Source organism: Moschus berezovskii, chromosome 25 (assembly GCF_049115385.1).
Source record: "Moschus berezovskii isolate FMDL1 chromosome 25, NW_MosBer_1.0, whole genome shotgun sequence".
In the NCBI taxonomy this organism is placed as follows: Eukaryota; Metazoa; Chordata; class Mammalia; order Artiodactyla; family Moschidae; genus Moschus; species Moschus berezovskii.
Window position 1 is genome coordinate 9,164,194 of NC_142484.1, and position 25,554 is coordinate 9,189,747.

General features: G+C 41.5%; 1 protein-coding gene across 2 annotated transcripts; it reads right to left on the bottom strand.

The window, feature by feature from the left end:
- Nucleotides 1–1,642: 1,642 nt before the first annotated feature.
- On the bottom strand, nucleotides 1,643–21,474 carry LOC129548437 (organic anion transporter 7-like). Of its 2 annotated transcripts, XM_055414960.2 has the most exons (10): nucleotides 21,073–21,474; nucleotides 20,351–20,454; nucleotides 16,813–16,967; nucleotides 16,547–16,715; nucleotides 14,541–14,664; nucleotides 7,814–7,929; nucleotides 6,386–6,600; nucleotides 3,313–3,421; nucleotides 2,646–2,849; nucleotides 1,643–1,703 (listed from the first exon to the last, which is right to left on the bottom strand). In XM_055414960.2, exons 1-10 carry the CDS (start codon nucleotides 21,472–21,474, stop codon nucleotides 1,643–1,645), a joined length of 1,659 nt encoding a protein of 552 aa, XP_055270935.1. The 2 variants fall into 2 exon arrangements, with proteins under 2 accessions (XP_055270935.1, XP_088688236.1); XM_088832110.1 differs by lacking the exons at nucleotides 16,547–16,715; nucleotides 16,813–16,967.
- Between the last annotated feature and the right edge of the window lie 4,080 nt (nucleotides 21,475–25,554).

Below are 25,554 nucleotides of genomic sequence, written 5' to 3' on the forward strand. Positions count from 1 at the left end.
ACCACCCTAATGGCAGAAAGGACAGAGGAACTAAAGAGCCTCATGATGAAAGTGAAAGAGGAGAGTGAAAAAGTTGGCTTAAAACTCAACATTCAGAAAACTAAGATAATGGTGTTTGGTCCCATCACTTCATGGCAAATAGATGGGGAAACAATGGAAACAGTGATAGACTTTATTTTCTTGGGCTCCAAAATCACTGCAAATGGTGATTGCAGCCATGAAATTAAAAGACGCCTGCTCCTTGGAAGAAAAGCTATGACCAACCTAGACAGCATATTAAAAAGCAGAGACATTACTTTGCCAACAAAGGTTCATCTAGTCAAAGTTGTAGTTTTTTCAGGAGTCATGTATGGATGTGAGAGTTGGATTATAAAGACAGATGAGTGCTGAAGAACTGATGCTTTTGAACTGTGGTGTTGGAGAAGACTCTTGAGAGTCCCTTGGACTGCAAGGAGATTCAACCAGTCCATCCTAAAGGAAATTAGTCCGGGATATTCATTGGAAGGACAGATGTTGAAGCTGAAACTCTAATACTTTGGCCACCTGATGTGAAGAACTGGCTCATTGGAAAAGACCCTGATTCTGGGAAAGATTGAAGGCAGGAGAAGAAGGGGATGACAGAGGATGAGATGGTTGGATGGCATCACTGACTCAATGGACATGAGTTTGAGTGAACTCCGGGAGTTGGTGATAGACAGGGAGGCCTGGTGTGCTGTGGTGAATGGGGTCGCAGAGAGTCGGATACGACTGAGCGACTGAACTAAATGGAGTTACATTATTAGTCAGTTATCTCTAAATAGTTATGCTACTTGTTGCATAATTCCTTATTTTATCCAAAATTTGTGATGCCAAACTTATAAAGTGTTATGTCTGTGGTCTGTTTCTGGACTTTCCTTGATATGTAAATGCATGTGCTATTTTGACTATTGATTGCATTTATAGTAAATGCTACCATCAGTAGCAAATGCTACTCCATAGACTAGCCAGCACCCTCTCACTCCATGATCTTTTTTGGGGGAATTATCTTGCTTATTATTAAATTGTAGATAATTTTTTAAACTATTTTCCAAATTCTTCCAAGAGTATCTGGTTTTCATTGTAATTACTACATCAATTATTCTAGTGATTAATTAGGGGAAGACTAGTTATTTTCAGTTCCATTCTATCTTCCTATTCAGAGACATTCTAATTATCTACAATTATACAAATATTCAAAATCTTTTAAAAGTATTATGGTTTTCATCACATTTCTTATTAGGTTAATTAAAGGTATTTTATATTTCATAATTTAGTACCACAATTGTAAAAAATCAATTTTTCTATTATATATTTATTTTACAAAAGTTTCCAGCATCTAAACATTACCTCATTTCCCCCTTTTGTTATGCTCTAGAATCAGCAGCTCAGTTCAGTTCAGTCGCTCAGTCACATCCGACTCTTTGCGACCCCATGAATCACAGCACGCCAGGCCTCCCTGTCCATCACCAACTCCCGGAGTTCACTCAAACTCATGTCCATCGAGTCGGTGATGCCATCCAGCCATCTCATTCTCTGTCCTCCCCTTCTCCTTCCGCCCCCAATCTTTCCCAGCATCAGAGTCTTTTCCAGTGAGTCAACTCGTCGCATGAGTTAATGGAATTCCTTAAAACTGTGTCACTTGCATGAAGGTTTCTTCCTGCTTTGCTTTCCTTGAACATTTTCCCCTAGAAGAAGTACAATGACACCAAAAAAGAAAAAATATCAAATAAGCATGTATGTCTTGTATTCTCTAGAGCAAGCTTATCCTTTGCCATACAGCTTTGGTTATAAACCATGAGCCCTGCCCCAAGTGTTGGAGTAAACCTTGTGAATAAAAGACGAAACTCCCAGAGCAAAATTTGGAAAGGAAGCTTTGATAGTTTCTACTTTTACTCGGACACGACTGAGCGACTGAACTGAACTGAACTGAACTGAACTTTTGAACATCTTTGCATTGGTCAAAAGAGGTTTTGGTAAAGGCAAATGGTACCCAGAAAGTCATAGAATCATTTCCCAATCTTCATGACTTAAAATCCCAAAATTTACTACTCTTCTTTCTTTTTGTAACATTTCATTTCCAGGGAAAGTCAGACGGTCCAAATCTCACAGGCAGTACAATAAGACTCTTTCCCCAAGATATACTGTGTGTGTGTGGGGAGGGAGGGAGGGAGCGGAGAGGCTCTTGTCTTCTCCTTGGTCTCCCTCAGGTCTTCAGTGACCTGGGCAGGTCACAGACCTACAGACACCAACAGTCTCAGAGAGCTTACTGCCCTCACTGGGCTGAGTTCTGCCAGGGTCTGAGGGATGAGAATCTGGTGTTTGGATCAGTGTGTGTTTGTGAAACATCTTCTGGGGTGTGTATGTCACACCAGGGCATCTAATTTTGGCTTCTTCACCACGAAACCTACTGGTGCATACTGATGTTGGTCTGATTGATCCAGGGAAGCCCGGGGGAGTCTGAGGTCACTGTGGAGAGGGATGAAACTGTAGCTAAAGGCACTGATCACCTGGAAATAGCTTAGATCTTAGCTTGTTTGGGGGATAGGGTCTCAACTCATGCTTTGCCCTCCTCGTCACAGACCCTGAGTGCACAGCTCCCCCAACGGACACTTAGAGGATTTACTCACTCATTTTCCACATCCTGGATGGTGTCAGGCAGAGGCTTATTCCTGGTTTCAGGAAGGAGTCGGACAACAAAGCCACCGAGGATGGAGCAGACTCCATAGATGATCCAGGGCAGGTGAGGGGAATACACACTTAGGATCATCAAGAGAGGAGCCAGGGCTGTCCCGGTAGCAGAAGCAGATCCCATGATTCCCAGAGCTGTTACCCTTGGGGTGTAAACAATAATCCAAGAAAGTCAGGTAAAAATCTACACATGTAATTTTGTGATGTATTACTTTACTTTGATTATGGGAGATAGCATAACAGTGCAGAAGGTCAACCACATATGCTTCCTTTTGAAATTTTCTCTTTAATTGGCTAGCAACTTTTTTTTTTTTCAAATTCAAGTGCAATTAAGTGCATTATGACCCAGTTTGATCATTAAGAATAACCATTACTCATGACATCTTCCCTTCCTGTAGTTAAGAAGATCACATGAGATGTCGCACATAAGGACTTCACCCAGTGTCTGGCAAAAACTTCAAATAAACTTTGGGTATAAATTGTTAGGTTTTTGTTATTACACTTGGTTACTTTTGATAACTAACCTATCTTTGTTTTCCTCCTCCAGTAAGTGTCAGTTAGCTGGCAGAGGTCTGTTTTTGAAAGAGTATCTATGAATTTTCATACCTGAGTACAGTAGGAGTCAGTTCAAATGCATGAGAAAGACAACTGGAGATTGTGGCACAAGAAACTCCTACTGCCAGAGTTGCTGTGACCACACGCAGGGTCTGCATTTCTGGAGAGAAAAAAACCAGCGAGGCTCAGGCAATCTGAGCTGAAGGAATTAGCATTCCCATAATTACAAATGAGATAGAGATAATGAAATAGAGCCTGTCACACACTGTTCATGTGTAATCAATCATGTCTGACTCTTTGTGACCCCATAGGCTATAGCCTGTCAGGCTCCTCTATCCATGGAGTTTTCCAGACAAAGAACACTGGAGTGGGTTGATGTTTCCTACTGTATGGGATCTTCCCAACCCAGGGATGGAAACTGTGTCTCCTGTGTCTCCTGCCTTGGCGGGTGGAGACTTTACCACTGCACAACTGGGAAGCCTGATCAAATGAAGAAGACCCTATTGGAGCTGTTCTCAAGTGTAAAATACATAGAAGAGAAACTACACAGAGGCTGAAAATGTGTGGTGTCTAATAGGCTGAGAAATGTGACTTAGCTACATTTTATGACTTATGGTGAATAAAAGGGTCTGAATTATTTCATCAACTATCCCTGCCTCTCTGAGATTTGCCAGAAAAGGAGAGGGAAGGTGAGACCAGCAGAACTTGTTTTCATTTATTTTCTCCAGTATCTCCTCTGCCCTTCAGGTAGAAGGTAGGATTGTTATGTGAGCAGTAACTGAGGGGTGTAAGATTCATCCATGTCTCAACAGATTAAAATCTAGGAGCTTTCACGATATTTACATGGACTAGTATTGCAGAAGAGATTAATACAAGGACAGGACTCCTGTGTTAATGGATAATGTGGAGAGTGTCTTGATCTAGACAATGTTTCAACAATCAAGTATAAGAATCTCTATTGGGAAAATAGTCTGATTTTGGAAACAACAGAAGGGAAACTTCAGAGAGTCTGTTTTCTATGCCTGTGTGTCCTTCCCTGCAAAGAAGTTTCATTATGAGCATTACAATACTGGAGTGGGCTCTGTCATTAGATAGCAGACTTGCATCACTGCTAATATTCAAGGTGAGCAGTGGAACCCCAGCAATCTGGGATCCCATAAAGTGCATCCCTGCACTGGAAGTTAGGTGAAGCAAGTGAGCAGCTGGGTTTCCCTCTTCCTTACATATGATTATTCAGTTTAGTAAAACAGATCGTAAGACAGGCTCTTCACTGCTTTCTGCCTTGTTCCTACTGTTCTCTTCCCTTCTTGAAGACAAAGAATTTTTATTTTCTTGAAGTTAAGATTACAGCCCTAAACTAGAGTTGCCCTAATGGTGACCAGACATGAGACATATAAGTAGTTACATAGAGATCAGAGGATACATTTTCAGTGGAGCTATAGAACCAAGAAGGAGCCCAGTCCGGGGAGGTGACATTACGGCGTCCTCACATGAGAAACTATTACAAGGTCTAGAGCCTCCTTGCTTACTGTGTAAAGTATGACTGGCCAAAGGTGTCTCAGGGCTAAAGGATTTGCCTGCAGTGCAGGAGACACAGGTTCAATCCCTGGGATGGGAAGATCCCCTGGAGAAGGAAATGGCAACCTACTCCAGTATTCTTGCCTGGGAAATCCCATGGACAGAGGAACCTGGTGGGCTGCAGGCTATGGGGCTACAGTCCATGAAGTCATAAGCAGTTGGACACAATTTAGTCAGTAAACCACCACTGACTAAATTGCTGTGATTAATTGCTGTCCTAGAGAAACTGCCAGTCATAGATGGCACCAGTTTCCAGATATTTCTCAGATGTGGTGAATACAATCATATGTCTGAGGCGACTTTAATTACGTCTGATTCTGTAGGGGAGCAAAACTCGCCACCCCAAAATGTGTCTCTTTGGCATGAAGGTTAATTTAGGTTGGTTAGTTTTGAGAAATAGAAGACTCAGGAAGTCTTTCTTTTTACTTCCCCCTTAGCTGGAGAAGGCAATGGCAACCCACTCCAGTACTCTTGCCTAGAAAATCCCATAGACAGAGGAGCCTGGTAGGCTGCAGTCCATGGGGTCGCTAAGAGTCGGACACGACTGAACGACTTCACTTTCACTTTTCAATTTCATGCATTGGAGAGGGAAATGGCAGCCCACTCCAGTGTTCTTGCCTGGAATATCCCAGGGACGGGGGAGCCTGGTGGGCTGCCGTCTATGGGGTTGCACAGAGTCAGACACGACTGAAGTGACTTAGCAACAGCAGTAGCTGATGAAAGAATTTAGGTAAAGGGCTTAGTCCTGGAATGGACCTAACTCTAGAAATGTCTGCAGACAACGTGGGCTAGGTATGGTGGGGGAAACTCGGCAGGGCCGAGAGACCAGCATCCGCTCTGTGTCCCATTGTTTCTACATGGCCAAGCGAAGATTTGTTTACCAAACATCTTTTCCATCTCCAGGTGAATAGCCTTCCTCCCCTTTGAAGTCCCAAACCACTACCCTTCAACATCCTATTTTTCTCTTTTGTTTTTAGCTGAAGACGGTATTGAAGGTGGGGGCTTTGGCTATTTTGATAGGTTACTCAGTTTTGCCTGGGTCTCATGCTTCCCTGGTGACTCAGTCAATAAAGAATCTGCCACCAATACGGGAGACCTGGGTTCGATCCCTGGGTCGGGAAGATTCCCCTGGAGAAGGGAATGGCTACTCACTCCAGTATTCTTGCCTGGAGAATTCCAGGGACAGAGGCTTCAGTCCATGGGGTTGCAAAGTCGGACCCTCCCGCGTGATTAACACTTTCACTTTTCCATGTTTATACACTTTATAAAACTTTTGTTTGATTTTCTCCTATTAGTTCGTCTCATGTCAATTTAATTCTTAGTCCAGACAGAAGAACTTAAAAGGGCAGAGGAAAATTACTTCCTTCTGACAGTTCTTTTCCCAGCAACGTAAGTGCAGAAGCTTTACTAACCCCCTAGATTGGTTTCAGGGTATCCTTAGAACACAATGCTGCCTTTCCTTCTGGCTTTAGCTAGGTGTGATCCATATAGTTCCTGAGGGGAGGATGCTGAGAAACTTATTTATCACGCTGAGTTATTTTCTCACCTTGGGGTATGAAGATCAGGATGAAAATGGAGGCGGCCAGCAGGAATGTGAAAACCATCTGGGTTACTCTGCGACCCAGGTGATTCAGTGCTAAAACTGCAGCATAATTGCCTGGAAGGTGGACCACGCCGAAGAGAATTTGGAGTAGGGAAATGTTTTCCCCCACAAACTGGAGGTGGAGGGACAGGCCAAAAATTGGTATGGCGATTAGAAGTCTGTGGGTGGACAAAAGAGGAAAGACAGATGTCATGAGTTTAGATTCTCCAGTCATACAAACAGTGATATTGTGCCAGGAAGTTAAGGCTTGGTTTTAGAGTATTCAGACATGGTCTGATTTGTAGAATATTTCAATTTTGATTATCCTGTAAAATTTTCTGTATTTTTGATTCTCTAGCAGATGGGGCCTTGATTGTGGAGAGTCTGCCTCTTCCAGGGCTCACTGATAAGGCAGCAAACTGCTCCCCTGTGAGCGCACCTTTGATATACAAACCACCAATCCAGGGCCTACACCCCCAAGAATCCCCTTTATCAAATTCTCACACCAAGCCAATATTCTCCCTGCCCTAAATAACTCCGGGGTCAGGCATTGGACAACTCAGAGCCATCTCTATAGCACAGATCCTGCAGAAATTATTCAAACAGTCCAACTCTCAGCACATAACCTCCTCTCATTCCCTCCCACAAAACCCCAATAAAGGCTTGGGGCCATCCTCTTCTGCCTGACCCAGGTGCTTCCCTGCATGGCCCCATCTGGCTTGTCACATACTTCCTCTTTCTAGGGATTTGTGAATAAAACTTCCTTCATGACAGTCATTTCCAAGTTTGCATGTCTTAACATACTTGGTTAAAACAAGTCTTGGGGACTTTATAGAAACAATTTCCTTGTGAGGTGATGATTTAAAAATTATCACAAAATAATTATATGATGATGGAAGTCATAATTACTATTACAGTTTTGGGGGGAATGCAGGGAGTTTTGTTATGGAGGAGACATAATGAGGCCTTCCAGGATTTTAGCTTTTTTCCTAAACCTGGATCTGGATGATGGTTATATATTTACATATGGAACTATTCATTGAACTGCATGCATCTGAGCACTTTACTTTTTGTTTATGGTTTAACTTCAATTAACATGAAAACAAGTGAAGAAACTTATAGCCAAGATCTGTGCCATGATTGACATTCTCAGCAACATCTCTAGTGATAAGCCTTTAGGGCGACGTGATAAATAGAACTCCTCACTGTACGATTGGTTCTGTGTTTGTCTTTTCATAGCCCTTTCACTTTCTTCAAACACAGCAACCATGTTCTTGACCTCCTCATGATTTATCTCAAATCTGTCTCTCTAGCATGTTGTAGATGCTGAAATAACAAATACAATCACGTCTCCGCTATTTTAACATCCCTCATGTACTGTGTGAAGCCCACCTCACAAAGGACAGGAGACAGATCCTTTTACGCAGGTTGGGTGTGCGGAACAAGTCAAACACAGAAGGTTTGGTCTGTGCTGCCTCCAGCTCCTCCTGCATGGTGGATCTCAGGACCTTTGAAACAGCAACAAACTACTCAGTTGTCACGCAATGGTCAGTATGAGGTCCCCAACAGATGACTCCCCTTTGTTTCTACTGGAAAATGTAGCCACTGAAGATGTAGTGATGAGTAATGAAGACGTAAAGTGCTGTGAATGGAGAATCAGGGAAGGAAAGGGAAACTGTGAAGTGACAAGGGCATTTCAATAAGAGACTCAATTTGCTGCTGGGCATCAAAAGGCATGTCGAGGTTATAGATTTAGGTCAGGAAGGGACTAAAGGATAGTTATTAGATTTATGTCTGAAGCTTCACTTGTACCAGAGGGGCATGAAGGTCTGGCACTGAGCTTGCTTTTCAGGTGACTGTTGGCAGAATTTTTTTTCCAGGAAAGAGGAGAATAATTTCCTTGAGAGATTTAATTTTGGCTCTTGGGTCAGACTCTTTCAGGGAAACCCTAGCATGTTGTGCCTCCATGAGTGAGATGCCTAGAATTAAATCTGAGGACAAAAATCAGGGGCGATATTGAAGTAGTATGATTTATACCCAGACTTTATTACCTGTCATTATGCAATGGCTTTGCTAAATGCTAAATATACACTTTAATGAAGGTTAATAGGACATCTCTAAGCCTCAATTTCTTTCTCACTAAAAAGATGACTAGGAATAAGAAAATGCGTGCCCTTAGTTGCTGAGTTGTGTCTGACTCTTTGCAATCCCATGGACTGTAGCCCAGCAGGCTCCTCTGTCCATAGGATTTCCTAGGTAAGAAAATACTGGAGTGGGTTGCCATTTCCTTTTCCAGGGGATCTTCCCCACCCAGGGATCGAACCCACTGCTCCTGCTGCATCTCCTGCATTGGAGGTGAATTCTTTACCGCTGAGTCACTGGGGAAACCCCCCAAAATGTGACAACCTACACAATGAGAAAAAATATTTGCAAATTATGTATCTGATAAGGGATTAAAATCTGAAACATGTAAAGGACTCATTCAACTCAACAGCAAAAAGGAAAACAATCCAATTAAAAAATGAGAAGAGTGTTTGAATAGGGAAATGAGAGTGAAAAGTTAGTCACGTCCGACTCTACACGGTCCATGGAGCTCTCCAGGCCAGAATACTGGAGTGGGTAGCCATTCCCTTCTCCAGGAGATCTTCCCAACCCAGGGATGGAACCCAGGTCTCCCACACTGCAGGCAGATTTTCTACCACCTGAGCTACCAGGGAAGCCCCTCCCTAATCATTCAGTTCAGTTCAGTTCAGTCGCTCAGTCGTGTCCGACTCTTTGCGACCCCGGAAATGCAAATAAAAATTACAGTGATATATAATCTGTTGTAACGGCTATCATCTAAAAGATAAGAAATGTCAAGCATTGGCAAGAATGTGGAAGAAAGGGAACTCTTGCATACTGTTGGTGGGAATGTAAATTAGTGAAGCCAGTATAGAAAAAAGTATAGAGGTTCATAAAAAATTAAAGAGAACTACCATATGATCTAGCAGTTCCACTTGTGGGAATTTATCTGAAGAAAATGAAAACATTAACTTAAAAAAGTATCTGCCCCCTCATGTTCACTGCAGCATTATTTACAATAGCCAAGATAGGGAAACAACCTAAGGGTCCATTAGTGGATGAATGGGTAAAGAAAATGTAGCATATATGGCTAATGGAATATTATTTAGCCATAAAAAGAAGGAAATCTTGCCATTTCTGACAACATGGATGGACCTTTAGGCTATTATGCTAAGTGAAACAAGCCAGACAAAGAAAGACAAATATCATATGATCTCACTAACATGTAGAACCTAAAAACAACACAAAACCAAGCTCATAGATACAGAGAATAGACTAGTGTTTGCCAAAGGTAGGGTTTAAGGGGTAGGTGGGTGAAATGGGTCAAGGGCATTAAAAGATAAAAACTTGCAGTTAGAAAATATAAAAGTCCTGGGAGTGTAATGTGCACCATGGTGAATACAGTTAGTAACACTGTATTACATATTTGAAAAGTTGCTAAGAGAGTAGATCTTAAAATTTCTTCTTACAAGAAAAAAAATATGACTGTGATGACAGATGCTAACTAGACTTATTGTGATGATCATTTTGCAATATATACAAATGTTGGATCATTATGTTTACATCTGAAACTATTATAATATTATATGACACTGTGGTAAAAAATTTGCCTGCCATTGTAGAAGACATGAGTTCGATCCCCAGGTTGGGAAGATCCCCTGGTGAAGGAAATGGCAACCCACTCCAGTATTCTTGCCTGGGAAATCGCATGGACAGAGGAGCCTGGCCGGGTACAGTTCATGGGGTCTCAGAAGAGTCGGACACGACTGAGCAACTGAACAACTGCCTACACCTCAGAAAAAGGAATCAGGAACAGAAAAAAATAGGAGGGGAAAAAATGCCTCTCTCACAAGGATTTCCAAGGCTGTACAGAAGCCGCAAGTGCACGCATGAAATTCCATCTCACATGGTTCAGGCAGTTATTGAGTCATTAATTATTAAAAGACTATTAGCCTCACTGTTAGCCCAGCTCCACAAATAAAAGTATACCACCAAATTCGTTAGAAAAATTAAAAGGGAATGATAAAGGGGATTCAGAGAATTGAAAGGCCACCCTTCTTGGAAATCTGGAGTAATCAGTTGATCGGTATTGATATAAAGTGGAGCAGCCTTAAGCTAGAAGGATTTTTCAGAGCAGGTGTGTTTGACCACCCATCAGATGGATTAAACAGGACAAAGAACACAAATTTCTAAATTACCTTTACAAAATAAAGCAATTAAATGAAAGCCCATTAGCTATCCATTCATTCAAATGTAGTTTAAGGTACTCTTGCGTTAACTACATTTTAACTGCTACTCATGTGCCATGCTAGTTTTGTTCCCTGTTGTCACTGAGCTGATTGTCAGTTGTCAGTCTTGATTATGGATTGCTCTTTTCTTGCTTCCAGCTAATATCACTTATTTTTGTATCCGCCTGGGCCTGTAGGTATTTAAACTTTCTTCCTTTGTATTGGGCCAGAAGAATTGAATTTCAGAGCCCCACCCAAATTTTAAGGTTCACCTCCCCCATTTCTTTTTTTAAGCACAAGCCAATGCTTTTCCCAATTATATCAAGAACCCTCAGTGCCACTGTTTCTGTAATGGCTTCATCTCTGGGGAAACTTTGGTTTCTTCTCACCATCTTCAGTTCAGTTCAGTTCAGTTCAGTCGCTCAGTCGTGTCTGACTCTCCACGACCCCGTGAATCACAGCATGCCAGGCCTCCCTGTCCATCACCAACTCTCGGAGTTCACTCAAACTCATGTCCACAGAGTCAGTGATGCCATCCAGCCATCTCATTCTCCGTCGTCCCCTTCTCCTCCCGCCCCCAACCTTTCCCAGCATCAGAGTCTTTTCCAGTGAGTCAACTCGTCACATGAGGTGACCAAAGTATTGCAGTTTCAGCTTTAGCATCAGTCCTTCCAATGAACACCCAGGATTGATCTCCTTTAGAATGGACTGCTTGGATCTCCTTGCAGTCCAAGGGACTCTCAAGAGTTTTCTCCAACACCACAGTTCAAAAGCATCAATTCTTCGGCGATCAGCTTTCTTCACAGTCCAACTCTCACATCCATACATGACCACGGGAAAAACCATTGCCTTGACTAGACGGACCTTGGTTGGCAAAGTAATGTCTCTGCTTTTTAATATACTATCAAGGTTGGTCATAACTTTCCTTCCAAGGAGCAAGCATCTTTTAATTTCATGGCTGCAGTCAGCATCTGCAGTGATTTTGGAGCCCAAAAAAATAAAGTCTGACACTGTTTCCACTGTTTTTCCATCTATTTCCCATGAAGTGATGGGACCAGATGCCATGATCTTTGTTTTCTGAAGGTTGAGCTTCAAGCCAACCTTTTCACTCTCCTCTTTCACTTTCATCAAGAGGCTTTTGAGTTCCTCTTCACTTTCTGCCATAAGGGTAGTGTCAACTGCATATCTGAGGTTATTGATATTTCTCCCAGCAATCTTGATTCCAGCTTGTGCTTCTTCCAGCCCAGCGTTCCTCATGATGTACTCTGCATATAAGTTAAATAAGCAAGGTGACAATATACAGCCTTGACGTACTCCTTTTCCTATTTGGAACCAGTCTGTTGTTCCATGTACAGTTCTGACTGTTGCTTCTTGACCTGCATCTTCAGTGGGCTCTTAATTCTCAGCAGTGTTTTCCTTTTTCTTATTTGAAACCTTCTAAAGGACCTCTGGAGATCAATCCTGGGTGTTCACTGGAAGGACTGATGCTAAAACTGAAACTCCAATACTTTGGCCACCTCATGTGACGAGTTGACTCACTGGAAAAGACTCTGATGCTGGGAGGGATTGGGGACGGGAGGAGACGGGGACAACAGAGAATGAGATGGATGGATAGCATCACCAACTCGATGGACATGAGTTTGAGTGAACTCCGGGAGTTGGTGATGGACAAGGAGGCCTGGCGTGCTGTGATTCATGGGGTCGCAAAGAGTTGGACATGACTGAGCGACTGAACTGAACTGAACTGAAAGGACCTCTGGAGAAGGAAATGACAACCTACTCCTGTATTCTTGCCTGGAGAATCCCATGGACAGAGGAGCCTGGCGGGTTACAATCCATAGGGTTGCAAGAGCCAGATACAACTTAGCAACTAAACCACCACCACCCGCCAAAGGACCTCTTGATTTTTCTAGGACTGTAGGAACCTCTATCGTATGTGTGATTACATGTTTACATTCATGTTTTATTCCTCCTTTTTGAGTGCCTAACTTTTAAATAGGAAAAGGTGTACGTCAAGGTTGTATATTGTCACCTTGCTTATTTAACTTCTATGCAGAGTACATCATGAGGAACGCTGGGCTGGAAGAAGCACAAGCTGGAATCAAGATTGCTGGGAGAAATATCAATAACCTCAGATATGCAGATGACACTACCCTTATGGCAGAAAGTGAAGAGGAACTCAAAAGCCTCTTGATGAAAGTGAAAGAGGAGAGTGAAAAGGTTGGCTTGAAGCTCAACCTTCAGAAAACAAAGATCATGGCATCTGGTCCCATCACTTCATGGGAAATAGATGGAAAAACAGTGGAAACAGTGTCAGACTTTATTTTTTTGGGCTCCAAAATCACTGCAGATGCTGACTGCAGCCATGAAATTAAAAGACGCTTGCTCCTTGGAAGGAAAGTTATGACCAACCTTGATAGTATATTAAAAAGCAGAGACATTACTTTGCCAACCAAGGTCCGTCTAGTCAAGGCAATGGTTTTTCCCGTGGTCATGTATGGATGTGAGAGTTGGACTGTGAAGAAAGCTGATCGCCGAAGAATTGATGCTTTTGAATTGTGGTGTTGGAGAAGACTCTTGAGAGTCCCTTATACTGCAAGGAGATCCAACCAGTCCATTCTAAAGGAGATCAATCCTGGATGTTCATTGGAGGGACTGATGCTAAAGCTGAAACTGCAATACTTTGGCCACCTCATGCGACGAGTTGACTCACTGGAAAAGACTCTGATGCTGGGAAAGGTTGGGGGCGGGAGGAGAAGGGGACGACGGAGAATGAGATGGCTGGATGGCATCACCGACTCTGTGGACATGAGTTTGAGTGAACTCCGAGAGTTGGTGATGGACAGGGAGGCCTGGCATGCTGTGATTCATGGGGTCGCGGAGAGTCGGACATGACTGAGCGACTGAACTGAACTGAACTGAACTTTTAATATGCTCTTTTATCAGTGAAAGGGGGTAGATGTTTTATTCCTGTCTCTGTTAGCATTGTTTACAGTCTCTAATCATCTTAAACATTTAGATTAAAAAGTGTCTATTAATTTTCTCTCTCATACTAATAGGACAGCTCCTTGAAGGCTGGGACTCTGACTTATTCTATTATTCATGATCTGGCATCATGCTTGGCACAATAAAATTTTTCAATACCTACTCTATATATGTGCATGACATGAAGAATAATTTAACTAATGATCTGAAACAGTATCTGCCTTCTATGCCTAGGAGAGAAAATAAGACAAAAGCTTCTCTGAGACATTTTGGCTCATTTCTGCTCTTGGAACTTGTAATGTAGAATGTAAGCTGTAGGCAACATGGATTTGCATGATGGTGGTCACACCATATTTCCTGGGACAGAACAGAACCTGCCACAGGTAGGTGCTCACGTAACAGACCATGAAAGAGGGTTATTGGGTGAATGAACTGACAGGAGAACCTCCTTGTTCTCTATTCTGTATGGTCTCTAATCCTTCTTGCCATTACCCTTGCTGCCCTGAAAAATGGTCATCAGAATATTAATTAGAAAAGAGTGGATTTTTAAAAATCACTTTCTCTTACACAGAGTGAGACCAATACACGATCTTCATGATTATTACTGCTCAGTGCTTTCTGCTTCTATTGACTTTTAAATGTGTCCAGTCCTTTAGCAACTGCATATCCTTCTCTAATTTCAGCTCAAATGATGTTGACACTCTTTGAAAACCAGGATGGTAAGGTCAGAAGACCCACAACCATACCTATGATCTTACCTGCCATTCTTCTTACAGATACTACCTACCTATAGATGTCAGGTTATATCTTCCCTATATTCCATCACCACCTCTCAGCCTCCTCACCTCCATGGTTAGGGCGTCTCCAACATTCTTCCTTCCGTTCCTGTGTGCAACTTTTTTAAGTTCCTTTAAGCCCTCCTCGGGTCTGTTGGTGATAATCAGCCACCGAGCAGACTCTGCCAGCCACCTAATCAAAGAGGACAGGGTACAACTAACTTGCATTTCCCTGTTTTTCATATAACTTTTGTCCAGAAATATGAAGGGGTTTGGGATGTGCTATACAAAAAAACGATGCTTTGGTATGTTGATTATTTTGAGCTGAAGGCACTGCACTTGAGAAGTGGAAGATCCAGGAAGAGAACTCTCAGATCTCCCCTTTCTACCTAAATATAGGTCATAAAATTTCCCCTGAGAAAGATGCCCTTTCTGTGTCAGGAAGGGAAGAACAGTCTTATCAAAGACAGAGAAGTGAAGCCAAACAGACCTGTACAAACAAACTTACTGAAACCACTCTTACTTAGTTTTTCCATAAACTTTCTAGTCACTATCCCATAAATTACTGCCTTTTCCTCTTTGTCTTGTCACATACAGTTTATTGCTTTTAATGTAAAAAGGCATATAAGCTTTAGGGCTTAATGGCTTCTTTGGGTTTTAATTTTCCTTCTGAAGACTCATTTATGCTGCTGCTGCTGCGTCACTTCAGTCGTGCCCGACTCTGTGTGACCCCATAGACGGCAGCCCACCAGGCTCCCCCGTCCCTGGGATTCTCCAGGCAAGAACACTGGAGTGGGTTGCCATTTCCTTCTCCAATGTGTGAAAGTGAAGTTGTTCAGTTGTGTCCGACCCTTAGCGACCCCACGGACTGCAGCCTACCAGGCTCCTCCAGCCAGGGGATTTTCTAGGCAATAGTACTGGAGTGGCTTGCCATTGCCTTCTCCGAGACTCATTTATACATGTAAAAATATTAAACCATTTGTGTGCATTTCTCCAGTTAATCTCTCTTGTGTCCAAGGCTACCCACAGAGTGTAAGAAGGTAGAAGGAAGTTTCTCCCCCTCTGTAGATGCCTTTTCTGTCCCATCTAATACTCATTACTGATAGGTTATGCCAGAAAATAGAAATTTACTCCTCTTGTACCATAACAAAGAAAATGCAAGGATGACACAGATAGGAGGTTTATTGGCTCCCCTCTTATTCAGTTCAGTTCAGTTCAGTTCAGTCGCTCAGTCGTGTCCGACTCTTTGCGACCTCATGAATCACAGCACGCCAGGCCTCCCTGTCCATCACCAACTCCCGGAGTTCACTCAAACTCATGTCCATTGAGTCGGTGATGCCATCCAGCCATCTCATTCTCTGTCGTCCCCTCCTGCCCCCAATCCCTCCCAGCATCAGAGTCTTTTCCAGTGAGTCAACCCTTCACGTGAGGTGGCCAGCTGTGGAAATTTTGTCAAATAAAAGTATACTGTGCTTAGCTAAATTTTTAATCAAACAAACTGAATAACTCCAAGAGATATTTTGGACATACTTATACTAAAATTTTATTTGCTATTTATGTGAAATATGAATTTGATGGGATAGCCTACATTTCATCCAGTTAGCATGTAAAAATACAGAATTCTAAGATAAATGGAAATTTCACACAAACAATGAATAATTTTCATTGTAACTACATGTCATGTAACATTTGGCATATTATTATACAACAGTATTTGTTGCCTATTTGAAATTCAAATTTAATTTCATGTCCATAATATTATTTGGCAATCCTGTCTATCTAGCCTGTTGAATTGCACAGATTAGTAGAGTACATGCTCAAGGGTTGACCAAAGATCAAACAGAATTCAAGTGTCCTGATTCCATGCTTCTTTCTTTCTTTTATTTTTCACAAGTTTTATTTGTTTATTTTAATTTTTGGCCACACTCTGCAGCATGTGGTATCTTAGTTCCCTGACCAGGGATTGAACCTGCACTCCCTGCATTGGAAGGTGGGGGTCTCAACTACTGGACTGCTGGGGAATTCCCATGCTTCTTTCATTCTAGGACCTTCTAATACTCAGGGAGAGCTTTTACCTTGAAAACAGAAAGGTGACAAATATTGGCACAGAAAACACCAGTTGAAGGGTGTACCAGTCTCGAATGGCAAAAGCCAGACCTCCTAAGAGTATTTGTGCAGCACCACTCATACAAATTACTAGTACTGTTCCCATGGTTTGGAATCGGGGCACCGTCCACTCTAAAACTGAAAGAAAATACAAACAGAATTTTGACCTCAAGCAAAGGTGGGTGTCACCATCACAGTCAAGTCAAAATGTACAATATCCAAAGTGTTGACTTACCAAGTATAGTAGTGTTTGCTATTATGGTTGGGATGGGAAGCCCAGCCAAGAAGCGTAGTGAGCAGTAAATGAGGAAGGTGGGAGCAATGACGGCACAGGTATCAGCAATGGCAAGCTGGAGCAGACACCAGCTGAGAGTCATCTTTCGCCCAAACCTGGGAAACAAGTACAGGTCAGAATATTGGAGAAGGAAATGGCAACCCACTCCAGTGTTCTTGCCTGGAGAATCCCAGGGACGGGGGAGCCTGGTGGACTGCCGTCTCTGGGGTCGCAGAGAGTCGGACACGACTGGAGCAACTTAGCAGCAGCAGCAGCAACATATTATAAACATACATGAAGAAAGGGCACATTATGAAATTTAGGGAATGTTTTAACAAGTGAAACTTCACACTTGAAACCTAAAACAATCAACAACAGATCTCAGCAGGAGCCTTCTTGTTTATAACCTGAGCATAATGAAGGGTCTTCTCTACTCTGTTCCCAGTGAATCTTCAACACCAGCTGAAACCAAATAAGACAGGCTGCAATATTAGAAATTTTCACACACCATAAATATTTCTTGTGCCAACAGATGTATTTAGCATAGTAAGAAGTTTTTTTTTAGCATCTAGAACATGGTGGATTTAGAGACTCTAGGACCCTGCAGGCTAAGGCTAAACTGATGTGAAAGATCTCCTCCTGTTTTTAATTTCTAGTTTCATACTGTGGTCAGAAAAGTCCAGGTTAGATGCATGATACAGGATGCTCAGGGCTGGTGCACTGGGATGAACCAGAGGAATGGGATGGGGAGGGAGGTGGGTTCAAGATGGGGAACACATGTACACCTGGGGCAGATTCATGTCAATGTATCGCAAAACCAATACAATAATGTAAAGTAAGTAGCCTCCAATTAAAATAAATAAATTAAAAAAGAAAAGATTCTTATTATGATTTTAATATTCTAAATTTTCTAAGACTTTTGCTATTATCTTCTCCCATTCTGAAGGCTGTCTTTTCACCTTACTTATAGTTTCCTTTGCTGTGCAGAAGCTTTTGATTTTAATTAGGTCCCATTTATTTATTTTTGCTTTTATTTCCAATATTCTGGGAGGTGGGTCATGGAGGATCCTGCTGTGATTTATGTCGGAGAGTGTTTTGTCTACATTCTCCTCTAGGAGTTTTATAGTTTCTGGTCTTACATTTAGCTCTTTAATCCATTTTGAGTTTATTTTTGTGTATGGTGTTAGGAAGTGTTCTAGTTTCACTCTTTTACAAGTGGCTGACCAGTTTTCCCAGCACCACTTGTTAAAGAGACTGTCTTTTCTCCATTTTATATTCTTGCCTCCTTTGTCAAAGATAAGGTGTCCATAGGTGCGTGGATTTATCTCTGGGCTTTCTATTTTGTTCCATTGATCTATATTTCTGTCTTTATGCCAGTACCATACTGTCTTGATGACTGTGGCTTTGTAGTAGAGCCTGAAGTCTGGCAGGTTAATTCCCCCAGTTCCATTTTTCTTCCTTAAGATTGCTTTGGCTATTCGAGGTTTTTTGTATTTCCATATAAATTGTGAGATTATTTGTTCTAGTTCTGTGAAAAATATCGTTGGTAGCTTGATAGGGATTGCATTGAATGTATAAATTACTTTGGGTAGTATACTCATTTTTACAATATTTATTCTTCCAATCCATGAACATGGTATATTTCTCCATCTATTAGTGTCCTCTTTGATTACTTTCAGTAGTGTTTTATAGTTATCTACATACAAGTCTTTTGTTTCCTTAGGTAGATATATTCCTAAGTATTTAATTCTTTTCATTGCAACAGTGAATGGAATAGTTTCCTTAATTTCTCTTTCTATTTTCTCATTATTAGTGTATAGGAATGCAAGGGATTTCTGTGTGTTGATTTTATATCCTGCAACGTTACTGTAATCATTGATTAGCTCTAGTAGTTTTCTAGTAGTTTTCCAGGGTTTTCTGTGTAGAGGATCATGTCATCAGCGAATAGTGAAAGTTTTAATAGCAAATGAAGCAACTGATAAAGGATTAATCTCCAAAATATACAAGCAGCTCCTGCAGCTCAATTCCAGAAAAATAAATGACCCAATCAAAAAATGGGCCAAAGAACTAAACAGACATTTCTCCAAAGAAGACATAAACATGGCTAACAAACACATGAAAAAATGCTCAACATCCCTCATAATCAGAGAGATGCAAATCAAAACCTCAATGAGATACCATTTCACACCAGTCAGAATGGCTGCTATCCAAAAGTCCACATGCAATAAATGCTGGAGAGGATTTGGAGAGAAAGGAACCCTCTTACACTGTTGGTGGGAATGCAAACTAGTACAGCCACTATGGAGAACAGTGTGGAGATTCCTCAAAAAACTGGAAATAGAACTGCCATATGATCCAGCAATCGCACTCCTGAGCATACACACCGAGGAAACCAGAATTGAAAGAGTCACATGTACTCCAATGTTCATTGCAGCACTGTTTATAATAGCCAGGACATGGAAGCAACCTAGATGTCCATCTGCAGATGAATGGATAAGAAAGCTTTGGTACATATACACAACGGAGTATTATTCAGCCATTAAAAAGAATACATTTGAATCAGTTCTAATGAGGTGGAGGAAACTGGAGCCTATTATACAGAGTGAAGTAAGCCAGAAAGAAAAACACCAATACAGTATACTAACGCATATATATGGAATTTAGAAAGATGCAAATGATAACCCTGTATACGAGACAGCAAAAGAGACACAGATGTATAGAACAGTCTTTGGGACTCTGTGGGAGAGGGTGAGGGTGGGATGATTTGGGAGAATGGCATTGAAACACGTATGTGTTTCAATGTGTCATATGTGAAATGAATCACTAGTTCAGGGTTGATGCATGTTACAGGATGCTCGGGGCTGGCATGCGGGGATGACCCAGAGGGAGGATAAAGGGAGGAGGGAGGTGGGTTCAAGAGGGGGAACTTATGTAAACCCAGGGCAAATTCATGCCAATGTATGACAAAACCAACCAATATAATATTGTAAAATAATTTGCCTCCAATAAAAAATAAATTAATTACTTAAAAAAAATAAATTTTCTAAGACTTATTTTCTAAGAAACCACAGTCATTCATCCCATAGAGTCCAGGAAGGATTGAACATGGCAGCCCTAACCAAGGCTAATAAAGTCATTTTCCATATCTGTGTCTTCAAACAGGCTGAGTCTCATGCCATGAAGCATGTTCTTCTCTGTTTCCATAGAAAACTTTCTCATGCTCTTAAACCACATGTTACAGCACCTCCTTTCTACATCCTGTCCTGCTGTGCTTCCAGATCTGATGGAAATATCATTATTGTGTTTAGTATACAAAACTTGATGTTGAAAAAATAGCATTCACCACATTGATTAATTCTGTTTGTGTTTCTAAAAGATTGGAGACCGGGGTAGCTCTAGGATGGTGAAATTTGCGATATGTATTCATTAATGAAAGAATGATTCTTGAATTGATAAAAACACCCAGGAATAAAAAGATCTATTATCTAGAGATACTCACTTGTCTGATAAATGGTTATATACGATGCTCCCAACAAGCATTCCAGCCATGAGTAGGGATTTAGCCACTGAGTTCAGTGACTGATAATCACACACCAGGTCCCACTGGAAGAGAAGGAGAACCGGCAAAGGAGAGCTCCATAGCATCTTACAAGTCCTCAGTGGAGACACCTTAATATTACTTGGAAATTTAATATCAGGCCTCTACCTTCCTCTTAATCTTCCCTTTCTGCATTCACTGATCTCATTCAAACTTCAGTTTAAACATTAATTTTGGGGTGAAGCCTCCTCTCAGTCTGTAAGTTCTATTAATGCCCTGTTTCACTCCATACTAACTGGTTTTAAGTCTTGGCCACAGAATGCAGTGATTTGAGTTTTAAGAATTTATCAATGCCTGAATTTTGCCAAAGATGTTCTTATATGATAGTTCTGAGGTAGTCTTGGGCATAGAGATTTTTGTTAAGCTTCCAGATGTTTCTAACTCACTAGCAAATATCATGTAATACTTGCTTAAACCTCGTCTTCCTAAGAATAAAAGCACTGTGAAAGCAGGGTTCATGTCTATTTCTGAATCCATCATTTAATAGAGAGGTAAATAATGTTTGCCAAAACAATAAAGAACAAACACCTACCTAGTGACTAAAGGATGGAAGCATGTTCACTCCTCTGTTACCACTAAACACTCAGACCATGTACTCATAGGAGGTAAATGAAGACTTTTACCTCAGTCACGATGGTGGAGGAGAAGGTACTTCGGTCATACACCCAGCCGTCCACACAGGGTTCCATGTCCAGCTCTCTCATGTTGGTGAAGGTCCCATTCAGGTGGAGGAGCTGCCACTGGGGGTGACTGAAGCGACGACATCTCTCTGGCCTCAGGTTTGAGTCCAGTGGGATGGAGATTCTCAGGAGGGTGTCTTGACTGAGGGTCCCAGTGTCATTAGCAGAGTCAGTGTCATTGTCCAAGACGTGGACCCAGCAGCGATGATCAGGGATGGCTGCAGTGAAGTTCTCCAGTAGGATGTGAGGGCTGACTATGAAGCTGGAGATACAGAGGAAAACCATCTGAAGGATCTGGAATCTCCCCAGGCCTCCAACGTGATCCAGGAGGTCTTGAAAGGCCATCAAGGCTGAGCAGGTGACCCCTCAGAAGAGGCAAAATGACTTTCCAGAAAAGTTCAAAAGAAAAAATATTTCCAGGTGCAATGTCACACTGTGTGTTGATCCTGCCTACACTTCCTCCTCAACTGGCCCTGTCTCACCTCTAAAGCAGGGCCATAGAAGCTGCTACTCTAAGTTGTTGGAGGGTCAGGAAGGTAGCTGGTTTCATTAACTCACAGAGGGAGATATTTGGCTGAGGTAACTTTAGCAGTTGACAGTTAAATCTGTTAAAAGTGTACTTTGTAAAAATTTTGTACTGAGCAATACCACAAAGTCAGCTTTGGACTCTGAATTACAGTATTGGGCTTTGGACTTTGCTAAAAGAACTGTGATAAATCTTCTAAACAATTTACAGTTCTTCCCAGAAAATGTAATTTGTGAGACATAAGAGTGAAATGCCTTTGATTTTTTAAAAAAGAACAAAGTGTATTACTTGTTTAGTATTGAACTTTAGTTAAAGTGTTAATTAAAACTCTATCAAGTTAAATTAAACAAGTGAAATGTGATGCAACCCTTCCCATTTTGGTAAGTGGCATTCTATTTCAGTTCAAATCATACCACAAATTCACACTGAAAATAAGTTACTTAAAATCGGGGCAGAGTGGGCAGTAATGAAGGCCAGAGAGGTTAGTTTGTGTCAGCTCATATAGAGGCTGATTTTTACTGGTTTATTGATCATTTCAGATAACATTTGTAAGGATCTTTTTCTGTTCTAGTTTTAGAAATACAGCATTATGTCAAACAACATCTTCACAGCTCTTCCAGTCTGGTGAGTAAGGGAGAAATAAATAATTATACTCTGATATCATACAATTCATATGGCAGAGGAATTGCAGAGAAAATATGAGATAAAATGTCAGAACAATATTGATTAGCACTAAATCATCTATTAAAATTTCTCTGTTTACAGTTTTATTGAGATATCTTTTACATGCCACCTAAATCATCTATTTAAAGTGTACAATTCACTGAGTTATAGTTATCACAGAATTTGTGCAACCATCACTATTATCTCTACAGAACATCTTTATCACCACCACAAAAGCCCAACTGTAGCTAAAGGTGATAGAAATTTCAATTTTACCTAGTGTGCTTATTTTTTTCTTCCCTGTGATATTGTGATATGATGAGAAATATATATTTGGTCTTCATCTTAGTTCCTGGCACAGAGCTCTTAAAACCTTGGAATTTCCTGTGTTGAGAGCAATAAAGCTCTCCTTTTTATGTTAAGTAAGCCACTCTAGCAAATTAATAGAAGCTGCCAACTAAAAATTGGCACTTGCCATCTGCTTCTGTAAGAATTAACTTATTAGCCAATGCAATTGCTGACCTCCAACATACCCTGAAAGGATTTCAGAGTCTATATCAACACTGTGCTCTGGGAAAAAACTGGCAAATATCTAACTATACTTTCAGATAGTTAGATATTTTCAGAAGATTTTATGAGCCCAAAATTTTGCATCTCCTCATGTCTAGAAAAGCACTAAAATGATTAATGTTGACACCTGTCCCTTGTGACTAGCAACAAGCCTCTGCCAAAATGTGTGCTTGACTGAATTTATTGCCCTTTATTAAAACCATATGTAATATTGACCTTCCCCCAGAGCTACCTAAGATGCTGTCTCCCAGGTTATAGTCCTCAATTTGCTCCAAATAAAACTTAAACTCACAACTCTCATATTATACCATATTATATTCCAACCAACAGTTTTGGTGACCATGAAGGGACCCAGAGCAGACTTTTCTTCTTCACCTGAACTCTATGAGGAACCAGAGCCTTGGTACCAACAGAGGCCTCTCTAATTTATCCAAAAAGTTATTGAATAATTGAGAAATACTCACAAACTGGAATTTGTAAAATAAAATTGTCACCTTGTGAAGTGTCAGCTGAAAAAAATGCACCCCCCACACCTCTGTACCCTCCCGCACCTCCCCACTGCCTCTCCATTGTGCCTTTGGTAGAGAGCCTCTTCACTGTCTTCATCTTACACTATCCAGAGGAATGCTCTGCAGTTGTAGATGTATTTTTATTATCTGGGAGGAGGGTCATGTGGGCTTAGAATTTCCCCTGGCTGGCAACAACCAAGCTTTTGCTTTGCATATACACTGCAGGTGCAGGTTTGTGACATTCCAGAACTTTGACCGCACCCACTCCCTTGAACCATTCTTTATCCTGTAGTTACAGCAGCAGTTCTGAACATTTTTGGCACCAGGAACTGGTTTCGTGGAACACAATTTTTCCATGGATGGGGGGGAGGTGATTTGGGGGATGATTCAAGCACATTACATTTATTTGTGCACTGTATTTCTATTATTGTTACGTTAGCTCCACCTCAGATCATCAGTCATTAGATCCCAGAGGTTGGGGACCCCTGAGTTGCAGAACATTTCCAATCGCCTCATAGTTCAGTGACTGTCGGAACAGAACATACACTTGTGTTCTGGCCTTTCTGTCTTGCTTCTCTCCAATATTCCCCAGGTACTAACTTTTTCCTGCACTCCAGCCTCTTTCCAAATAGCCATCAAGGTAGCACCGTTGGCCAATTCCTCTGGCTCCGTCCTCCAGTTGGACAATCTGGTAGTCTGGATGCCAAGGGCCACTCACTAACTGCACCTTACCCTCCTGCTTGCTCTGGTCGCTGCAGTAGCTAGAGGAGGTGGCGGTGGTGAGGGTTAGCTGGGGGTGCAGTGGTTGTCAGGTTCAGCCGGTTGGAGAGTTTAGGGAGAGGCAGAGGGCCAGGACAGTCCTGGAGCCTGTGGCCACTGGGACCCAGTGCCGGGTGGAAGCTCCCATCCTTGGAGTGTGGGTGTTGCAGGGAGATGCCTCTGCCACTGGCTGGCATGGGCTGCTGTCCACTGCCTCTCACCAGTTGGAGAGAGGGTGGTGCGCCGCCGGCACCTGCAGGGACTCTGCCTGGCCACCCCCAGTGGGAGCACCGCGTCCAGCTAGTGATTTTTCCCAGTTTACTCTGGTATTCATTCCATGTTGTGTTTCCTGCATTTGCACTTTCTCCCTTTTCCTTGATTACTTTAGCTAGCACTTGTGTATTTGATAAATATTTTCAGAAATACAACATGTATTAATTATGTGTTCTTTATAATGTACTGTATTCGAATCCTTTTTGTCTTTGGTCTATTATGGTGATTTCTTTTGTTTTGTTTTACTTTTTGTAGTTTCTTGGCTGGAAATTCATTCATTATTTTCATTCTTTAATTATTTCTTTTTTTTTAAAATTCTAAGTTGAATTAAATTTTTTTAAAAGTTATTTATTTTAATTGGAGGCTAATTACTTTACATTATTGTATTGGTTTTGCCTTACATTGACATGAATCTGCCCTGGGTGTACATGTGTTCCCCATCTTGAACCCCCCTCCCACCTTCCTCCCCATCCCATCCCTCTGGTTCATCCCAGTACACCATTAGTGTTATAATCTATGTTTGATTACCATTTTTTAAAAAACCCTGTAATCTCCTGTCTATAGTGTTTTACTTATTTTTAGTTTTGAGTAGTCTGAAATAGATTTTTTCCTCTTTCAACACAGAGATACTTAATAGGTAGCTTTACAAGTTCTAGGAGGGAAAGTCTTTTAATTTTTTTTATTGCATGAATTTTAAATTTTCTTTAGATGATCAGAGGTTGTGGATTGGAATATGTCATCATACTCCGTCATAGAAATTACTGATTTTTCTTTGTGTTTTAATATGATATTGTGATATAGTAAGAAGTATATATTTTGGTCTTTGTACCTGGCTCCTGGCCCAAAACCTTTCTAATTTCCTGAGAGATTAAGGCACTAGGAGTATCTTTTATTCTAATATTTGATCTGTTCCTGACATAGAACTCGTAAATCCCTTGTAAAACGAAGGTGATGGACCTCCTTTTGTTCTGATGAGGCTGTTCTTGCTGGGCTATAGGAAGCTTCTGGGTGGGGTTGTTGTTGTTCAGTTGCTCAGTCTTGTCCTACTCTTTGAGACCCCATGGACTGGCTGCAGCACACCAGGCTTCCCTATCCTTCACCAGCTCCTGGCGTTTGCTCAAACTC